This window comes from Astatotilapia calliptera, chromosome 3, assembly GCF_900246225.1.
Source record: "Astatotilapia calliptera chromosome 3, fAstCal1.2, whole genome shotgun sequence".
NCBI lineage: Eukaryota > Metazoa > Chordata > Actinopteri > Cichliformes > Cichlidae > Astatotilapia > Astatotilapia calliptera.
The window spans coordinates 30,290,834-30,300,836 of NC_039304.1; the positions used below are offsets into that span (position 1 = coordinate 30,290,834).

Sequence of the window (10,003 nt, forward strand, 5' to 3'; positions counted from 1 at the left end):
AGAGCGAGATAATCTGATCCATTTGTCATCAATCTCATCTGCTGCTGTCTTATAGGTGTGTGTTTAATGTTGGTGCCAACCAGGAATAAAAAAAAAAGGCACGGTTTAATTGTTGGGCATTGGGGCTGTTTTTTCAGTTATTATAAAGTCATTATAGTCATTTTAAACCATATATGCACCACCACCATCATCACCACCACCTTTACCTGCAAGTGTCCTTCCTTTTCAATGATCTCTTTTTTGGCAAAGTAAAATGAGCCATTCTCACACAGCTCCCCTGGCCAGTCCTGACGTCGCGGCCGTTTGGCTGGCTCCAGATTGAATGGCACTGTTTGCTCACCAGCTAGAAAGAAGCAGGATCCATTAATAACAATGCACACTCCTCTTTCCATTAAGTAGTTATTTACACAGAGAAGCTGTCTGCTTCTTGACATAGTAACCAGTGTGTGAGTGAACTGAGTTTTTAAAAAGACATTGAAGGGAAATTCATGCCATCATAGTAGGTGGGTGACCAAATCTGTGAGAAATGTGTTAAATTCTGTAGCTTTGTTTGTTTGTATGTCGTTTATCATATACATGTTAAGAGTTGTATTGATCTGTTCATAAAACTAATGAAAAAAGGAAACACGAGTGTGCACGATGAAGAAGGATGAAAACTAAATTCCAGTAAAAGGAACAACAGTCACGATCTATACCTCCAACAACCAGTTTATGAGTTAACCTTTAAACTGGTTGTAAACCTGGAGGTAGGTGTGTAATCAAGTGCACTGACAGGTTGTGTGCATGTGGGTAATTACAAGCACAACTTAGAAATACATGCATGTGCCAAAGTGAAATGACTTTATGCCAAGTAAAACAGGATGCATGGTTCAAAATGTCTTATTGGTGACAAGTAAGCAAGTGAAAAGGAATTAACAACTTAGGACTTAAAGTTTGATTTTATGATTCACCGCATCAGGATATATTAGCACTCCGTATGGTGACAGTAGGAACTTAAGAGTCTTTTAGTTCTTGTCTGAGGAGATTCACTGTTCCTGCAAAAACCCTTCACTTCTGAGAGATTCTGGGTCTTTCATGCCTCTTTTAAAATACAAAAGTGTGGGACTAGTCAGCTAGATTTTTAAATGTTAGCTGTTATTAGTTTTGTTTTATTAATGCACAGCAGCAGTTTAATGTTCAAAGTTACAATGCCACCAGCCACTACCTGGAGCTGCGCACCTGACAGATGGCTGCACTCCTCTTTGGCACTCTGTGTGAATGCAAGATATAAATGAAGAAAAGTGGAAAATGAACTAGTGACAGCCGTGATAACCGGCAATGTTTTGGATTATTATTAGTATAACTATGGAGAGTGAACAAGATTGAAAAGATCAGTGTCTTGTTATGTTATTTGTTTAAGCTATCAACATACTGGGAAATGATGTAAGTACCTGACTTTTGTTTTGTTACATGAATCTGCTGCATCTGATTTAGGTTGGTAAGAAATGTCAGGCACAGTGTGCAGTGACTTAATTATTGGTACCTCTTTTAACTCAGCCAAAAAGTGGTAGGGCACATATAATCACAGAGCAGGGTCAGCAGATACTGAGGCACTATGTGAGGAGTGAATTAGAGAGAAGATTGTGAGGCAGGTCTTCTCATCATACATCACTGTCTGACCTTGCAAATGTGCCCCAGGAAGAATCATTAAAAAAAAAATTCCCATATAACTTCTAAATTTTGTGGAAAGCCTTCCCAGAAGAGTTGAAGCCATTATAGTTGCAAAACGTCAGCAGAGATCATATTAAACCCTATGGATTAAGAATGGGACGTTCATATGCATGTAAGGTTAGACAAGCAAATACTTTTGGCAGTATATTGCATTTTGTAAACACTCTCTGCAGGGAGACGAGTAATCCATGAATGCCTAACAACTGCCTCTGTGCTTCCCCCGGGTGGAAAACAAGCACAAGTGTGAGTAAGTATCAAAACTGAAAGCTGCTTGCATGCAGATCAATAATTATCAGATGAAGGGAGCTGATAAGCTTGGAAATTTAGTACTGTAATAGCTCAAATAACCAGTTCTCAACTTGGGACCAGTTCTCCAATCCCATTTTTAGAAACACCAAGCAGTTAAAAAACAAGCATAAAAAAAGAAAGACTGTCACTGTAAGGATTCATTGTTTGTCCAGTGAAGCATCTGTTGGATTTTGTTTATCGCAGTTAATAATTACTAAGGTGCAGGTGCAAAGATCGTGTATTTAATGGCTGCTCCTCCCTGTCATTTGAATCCTTTAACATACCAGCAAGAAATCTGACCTTTTTGTGAAAATTGAGAAAGTGAGTGTAAAAACACAACACACAGGTCTATTTGGAAGAGAAGACAAACAAGATGAACAGGATGAACAGGATAACCACACCCTCTAAAAATAGTTTAAATACTTTCCTTTAGGCAGCTGAAATATAAGAAGCACTCCAAGAGCACACACCTCATTCATTACATTAATTTTATGTTCTTTGTTGTTTTTAAATGCATTTTAAGAGGTTTGTAGTGCAATAAGAATCAGATAAGGGGGGCATTGATATGTTTAGTTATACAAACATGTAGGAGCACGTAATGGATAATAGATGAATAACTTGAGCTTATTATATAAAAATATACTACAGTATATTTCTAACTAACTAGGCAGCTCATTCTCTTTCTCTTCATAATACTTTCTGTAAGACCATAACACATTTTGTAAAAGGTAAACGTGAGATCAGAGGTCAAATGTGCAGACTTGCTCACTTACATCCTTTTTTAACCTCCTTCCAGCGAAACTGGTGTCTCCTGACCACTGCGAAGACTGAATCGTAACCGTGCACCGTGATCTTCTCTAAGGCCTCCTTCACATGGAACGGGTGGAGACACGGTGATGTAGCCTGGAAGTGGCAAACTATATCCACCTCTGTGAAAACAAAAGCAGAGTAATCTGCACTGTGTGGCAGCAGGACAATGCTTTGAGACCATCTTAGAAACACGTTCCTACCTTTATGGTGCTCAAGAAACTCTTGGATGGTTTCTACTGATGAGGAAAAGTCTCTGGAGACTTTAGGACTCCTCCGGTGCACCTGAGCACCCCATGCCTTTGCAACTTCCTCAATTTTATCATGGTCCGTTGATACCCACACACTGTGAAAGTGAAGGTGCATAATCATTATTATTAATTGTAACAGTCTCTTTTCATAACACTACTAGACGTTCTGTAATTTGTCCTCATAGCCAAAGATATAGTGATTAGAGATCGTCCAATGTAAGCGATTAAGAAAAACAATACTCTGATATATCGCCCGATATTTTTGTTTTTGGATATACAAAACGGTTAATTTCTCTACCAATTGTCATGTGTTATTTATTTTTTTAATTGTTTGTTTACTCCCGTTTTTGTTCGGATCAGTGTGTTGAAGTTGTGGTGTTGCAAGAGGGAAGTTGGAACTTTGAACAGTCAACACTGGTAATATAGTTGAAGGGTGTTTCTTCCGTCTCTTTTTTGATTATTTAATTTTTATGTCGACATTTTTATATCAATATCGACTTTTGGTCTATGGATGTGATCCATTATAATTAAGGAGATTAGACTGAGACTCAGTCTCTTCACATTTTTTTTACTTAACACATGAAAGCTCACTGAACAAATTGGGGGTGGATCAGGAAATTTGCAAAATCAAATCTGTGTATCCACCTGTTGGGGCGGCTTAAGAGGGATTATGGGCTTAATATTAATAAATGTGTCCAGTATAATTGTCGACAATGACACAGCCAGCTGTGATAATGATGGCAGAGAAGTCTCACCTTATCAGAAAAGAAGACATGACCTGCAAAAAGCTAACAAAACAAAATGAGAATTTGTGTCTGTAATTAACCACACGCACACAACCTGCCAGCCTCTTGGTGACACACGTACCTCCAAGCTTATCGGTAAACGAACAAACCAGTTGTAGGAAGACTAAATAACTGATAATTGCTATTCTTTTCGCTGGAATATAAATTATGCCCTAGCTCAGTGCGCATGCTCCATTTTTTTATGAACGAATCTGATGTACGATAAAACAAACAAACAAGACAACAACAACAAATCTGCACTTATAGTAAGCAGATTTTTTGATGAATGATCTCATGTTGGTTAAACGATGGCTGCAGCGGCACTAAACTGTTAACGGATAATTAAACTGAGCTCACAGTGCAATAACTTATTGGCAGTTTGGACGTTTTAGGGTTTTGTTGCATAATTGTATGAATTACTGTAACTCACAGTTTAAGTGTATAAGTAGTTATATTTCAGCTGAGGGTGACTTTAATGGGAAGAGACAAATTCCAGATCTTAATAGTGTTTGTAACGTCAAAATAAGTTTGTAACGTCAAACTTATTTTGTTAGAAAATGTTTCTCATAATGTGCAGGTTACGTCTGCGGAGTCACGCCGATGAAAAAAAAAAGAAGTGGAATATAGTAGATAAATGCGAGCAGTTTTCTTCCTTTGTGACTTTGTTTAAGTAAACATCCTAAAAGGACGCGTGGGACTCCTCCACGTCAGACTTAAAGCTGAGCACAGAGCTGCTGAGCGATCAGGTAGCAAACTGATGCATTTTATATTCCCTGACTTTACTGATGTGCAGAATACTTTAAGGAGGCCGTTATGACATGTGGACAGAAGTAGGTTAATATAATATAATATAATATAATATAATCTGATTTGATGTTTTCATTACGAAAAGACATTAAAGTTGGCTGCTGGTGATCGTTCATCTGACCCTACAATAAAAGCTCTTGTCCTTCCTCACCTGTCAAACATTCCCGAGTCCACGGCGGCCCTCAGCACCCACCCGATGAGCGGGACCCCGGCCAGCATCTTGATGTTTTTCAGCGGGATCCCTTTGCTCCCCCCTCGAGCTAAAATTAAAGCTGCTATGTGACTCTTGTCATTCCGCGGCATCTTGCTCGATGACTGACTTTCGTCTAACGAGGTCTCATTGTTTCTCCGTGTAGCGGATGCCATAACGACGTCAAAGATCTACTCCTATGAAGCAAGGTCTGGTTTTATCCGAGTGACTTCCGTGGCCTACTATGAAGGTGGCTCACTTATTACCGACATAAATCGCTATGATAACCTGTGCAGTAGATCTACCTGCTCCGGAGCAGGTTAAGTAAAATTTTAGAGAGCAACAGGTGTGAAAGCACCGCCCACTGACCAATCAAGTCTCCGGAACACAGCGTCATTAATGAAAGATCGCTCAGCCCTCTGCAGGGAGAGGAGGCGGGGTTTAAAGTTTGTTCTATACGCCTTATGAGCCGAACCAGGACACACGCACTATACCGACCTGTGTGTGTATTAACGTGGTGAATTAGAAAATGTATCAAATGTTATTCTCCTCGCATACATTTTGCTGTACCTGCAGCTGTTTGAACAACGAACACACACAAGGAGCACCTGTTCAATCAGTAACATTACCTTTGATCTGCAGACAGACTGAAGCGATTCCCACGTCTCCTGTATCAGGATGTGAGACAGGAAGCTTTAATGTTTAAATTGATTACACGTGCAGCTAAATCACCACATTAACTATTTTCTGTGGCATTAGAACTGTTGTCCTTTTTACGACAGTGTTTCATTTCACTGGTATGTTTGTAATGTTTTTGATTTTTAACTGCCACGTGATAATGCCTGGGGTGTAGGTGATATAGGGATCTTTTCCAGTAGAAGAAGAGTTGTATGATCCGCGAAACGCTCCTTTTTGACTGGCCAGATGCTGATGACACCACGCCTCTCTCTTTTTTCTAACCGGAAAAGATGAGAAGTCAGGATATGAAGGAGCTGTCCGCTGTGTTGAAACTACAATATGATTGAGATGGACTACACTCTTAATTCAGCAGGTAAAGGATAACAGCCTGTTACAAAGGCTGTGATTTTAAAGAACCAAACTTTGGCTCTTATCTAAAACCCTTCACTCAGCCCTCACACTGAGTGTTTAGATGCCAGCCCCACTTACTGCTCTGTCATTGTTGATTTTTTCCAGCAGCTCTCTGACCTTATAGAGCGATTCTTGTTTCTCTTGTTAAAAATATGATGTCCTCCATAACACTGACTGATACTATCACTGATATATGGATTTTTATTGATTATTTCCTCTATTACATCCTCCCTCAGATTATCTTCATATCGTACTTATTATTTATTTATTTATTTATTTATTATAGTTTTTTGTTCTTCTTGGTGAATCTGAACGAGCAACAAAAGAGAACCAGGAGCAGCAAGCAATCCATCCATGATTAATATTTCACAGAACACACAGTGTTTTTTCTGGAATTTACAAGACTTGCTTTGGTGAAAGTGTAACCCTGGTAAGATTTACAGCAATCAGAAGTACAGGGTTCTTTGAATGCATCGTAGTCCTTGTCTGATAGTTTAATTTCCGGGCTTGCCCTGAAGGCACCATCTGCGGCTCCGTGCACGTGAAGGTGTGGTGTAGAGGAAAAAGGACGGCAAGGAAAAACTCCATGCTGCCGCGGAGCACGGTTTTTTCCAGTTGAAAGAGAGGAAAGAGGTTTAATTAACATTTGTGAGAGAGCTGTCGTTAGCGGTGAACCACAGACGGGTACCTACCTGAAAGGAGTCGGAGTATTTCTTCGAACTTTTTTGAACTATTCTGACTGGTTTTTTTTTTTTGAGGTACAGTTCCATGGGTGCCAAGTGAGGAGCTGGTATCGTGGGTCTAAGACACTGTTGCTGCTGTGGAGGCCTTCTCTGTTTCAGGACGCTACACGTTGATGCCTGCCGTACCAGGAGGGCGGTAGGGAAAAAAACAAAAGGAAGCCCACCTGAGAGATACCTTATCATTTTCTTTGCTACTTTTTCTCCGCCTGAGATTCAGGTCGTTTTCAGTTCTTAACCCAGGACAGTGGGTAACTGAATAAACTGACACCATAAGGAACTGGACACTCACGTGCTATTTTCTTTTCTTTTTCCTTTTCTTTGGGGTGTTGAAATATTGTGTTTCTTGTCTTACATCTATTTGGATTGTTTCAATTATTTTTGTGATGCATTTGAGATGGTTACTGCATTTGAAGATATCCCTACATTGAGGATGAGCAAAGGGAACTGGGGCCCGTTCTTCGTACGTCGCTTACTACATCCAAGATCAAATGACACATCCAAGATCAAATCATCGCGCTAACCGTGAGCTCGCTAATCCGGTTCCCCGAACACACCTGCTGTTGACGATTACTACAGCTGGACGCAGTAATGTGACATCACTGGGTGTCGTAAAAGGGGCTACGCATCGATAGTAGAAACATTGATCGGCAACCCTCTGATTGGTCGGCGAAAATGTCGACGGAGCGCGCTCGGCTCGGTATTTTTCGGCAGCAGAGCAAGAACTCCTGAGTGAGGGATTTCAGGAGTTTCAGAGTTTAATCAGAACGCAAGGGAACACTGCAAAGGCTGCAAAAGCAAGGAGAGAGGGCTGGCAGAAAGTTGCTGACAAATTAAACTCGTAAGTAATTTAATAATAACAATAATAATGGAGTGGATTGATATAGCGCTTTTCAAGGCACCCAAAGCGCTGTACAATGCCACTATTCAGTCACTCTCACATTCACACACTGGGGGAGGCAGCTACGGTTGTAGCCACAGCTGCCCTGGGGCAGACTGACAGAAGCCAGGCTGCCATATCGCGCCATCGGCCCCTCTGGCCAACACCAGTAGGCGGTAGGGTAGATTTATTATATTACACTATATTATCCAATATTATATTACATTATATTATAATATGTTATATTTTATCCTCTGTCACATTAGAGCCACGACAGGACCCACTAGAACATGGGAACAGGTAAAAGTGAAATATAAGAATATTCTACAGAATGGTAATATTTATCACTTATATTGCTTTTAGTCTCTTGGAAAGAGACCCTGGAATAATCTGTTTGTTTATAACAGCAACCAAGAAAAGGGCAGAGCAACAAAAGACAGGTGGTGGTCCTGTACCCCCTCGTCAACAAGTTGGTTAAGTAAATAATACCCTCACGGGAAAATCGATATCTCTCTATGAGCACACTGTCGCGCTGAGCTAAAGGATCCTGTCTGTCCCGCAATATACGCTGAATTCTGAGGACTCTCCTTATCAATCTTGCACCTTCCGCAAAGGGTTGCTCACGTAAACGGACAGGACATGGCTGCGACAGACTTCCCAAATCCACCTTCGCTTTTATAGCCGTGGTCTCTCATCTTGATTACACGAAGTAATTTACAATTGCTACTCTGAAATATGAATTAAATCTGTAATAATCACATACATGTAATAGAATGTTAATAGTACATTTCCCTTTTTTAGGAAATGACCTGTGTGAAATCAATAAATGGATCAGGTGCTGCATTGTCTTTAGTTACATTGATGTTATTTATTTATGGTGAAACAGTGGTGGAATATCGCTGTTGCTTTCGTATGAATGACGCGGACATACCTGCGTGGCCGCGATCTAATCCTGTTTACATAAAGTAAACCTGCTCCCGAGCAGGTTTACGCTTACGGCTCTGTTGCTATGACAGCAAGTCCCGGATGAGCTTCGGGGAACCGACTGATCCAGGATCACGCGAAATCGTCAACAATCTAATCCGGCTAACCTACTTAGCGAGGTACGAAGAACGGGCCCCAGATCCAAAAGGAAATATATAAAGCAAACTTTGTTTCATAAACCTGTGGTCGTGCGTGTTATGTGGGTTGGAAGTCTCATTGCTCTTACAGAGTTGCTACCGCCAATCTCCTTCCCAAACCTAGATTCGGATATTGTAGACATTGCACTTGGGCGAGCAGTATAGATCATCTCTTTATAGATAGAGGGACACACGTCCAGGTTACATAAAAAGTTCACACAATATTCTGTTCCGTTTTATCTAAAATATGAAAACATAACATTTGCTTATTGCAGACTAGACTGCACATACAAACCTTGCACATGTGTTTCCACACATGTGTTAAATCTATTCTAGTTCTATTATTTAATTCTGCTTGTCACTAGATGAGATGACCAAAAAACGATTCCACTTAGTTAACGATGTGCCAACACCCCTAATTCCCAAAACGGCGTTGAGCCTGCTTTTTGGTTTAACTTTTGTACCTTGTTAAAATTTCAGTTAATGCATCACCTTTTGTTTCTCAGGCTGTGAAAATAAAACTTGAGACTAGTTTTTAATTGTGAATGTTCACTCCTTCACTGCTTTCAGTCTTTTAAGGCTGAAAGCACTGGATGAGCTTTCAGCTCCTTCAGTGCTTAATTAAGGCTTTTTAATGAGGCACACACTCAACTGTGTTGCACACCTTTAAGAGGGAACATCTCTCTGATTTATTTACTCCTAAAGGTGACATTCATGATCAGCATTTGTTAAATTGTATTTCTGATTTTACCACAAGGTGGCAGTGTTTTACAATAATTGGTTAGAGTCAAAATCGAGTGACACAGTAACATTGATGTGGTCTAGTGGTTTACCTTGTTACACTACAGTAAGAAAGTTCTGGGTTCAAACTTTCTGATCTACTGAAGGATCTTTGAAGACTTTATGTACTATTAAATCCCGTTCTTTTTATTCTTTAACGGCCAAGAAAGTGGTCTAACTCAAAAGATTAATCTATCGATATGTTATGGGGATTAGAACTTCAGGGCCACAAAAGTTTTGCCCTACTCTTGGCTTAATCAATACTTACATATTCTGAAATCAGACTTAAAATCACTCCCTCTGTTCATTTTCCCCACATCATATTTCAGTGGCCTCAGGTTCTTCAGCATCCTGACACTCTGAGGTCAGCTGACATAATTTCACCTGCTAAATACACAGAAAATCTTGTTAAAAGTCACCCAGTTTTGCACAACATTGATATTCCCATTAAGCCCTTTCTAAAGATGTTATAACAATCACAAAATTCTAAATTTCTTTTCCAAATCTGGACTACTGCACTTTTTTTTTTCTTTCTTTCATTTTTCTTTTCCTGTC

General features: G+C 40.0%; 1 protein-coding gene across 1 annotated transcript; it reads right to left on the reverse strand.

Moving 5' to 3' along the window:
* Positions 1-125: 125 nt before the first annotated feature.
* Positions 126-5,211, reverse strand: LOC113019222 (N-acylneuraminate cytidylyltransferase A-like). Its single transcript, XM_026162772.1, has 4 exons — positions 4,800-5,211; positions 3,009-3,151; positions 2,772-2,927; positions 126-343 (listed from the first exon to the last, which is right to left on the reverse strand). Exons 1-4 carry the CDS (start codon positions 5,012-5,014, stop codon positions 141-143), a joined length of 717 nt encoding a protein of 238 aa, XP_026018557.1. The 5' UTR covers positions 5,015-5,211; the 3' UTR covers positions 126-140.
* Positions 5,212-10,003: the final 4,792 nt, after the last annotated feature.

Excerpts from the sequence above, each read along its gene's own strand:
- LOC113019222 (XM_026162772.1), bottom strand. The coding sequence starts at position 5,014 with ATGGCATCCGCTACACGGAGAAACAATGAGACCTCGTTAGACGAAAGT. Across the intron at positions 3,152-4,799 it reads GACTCGGGAATGTTTGACAG|TGTGTGGGTATCAACGGACC; the intron begins GTGAGGAAGGAC and ends TCACTTTCACAG. Across the intron at positions 2,928-3,008 it reads GTTTCTTGAGCACCATAAAG|AGGTGGATATAGTTTGCCAC; the intron begins GTAGGAACGTGT and ends TTGTTTTCACAG.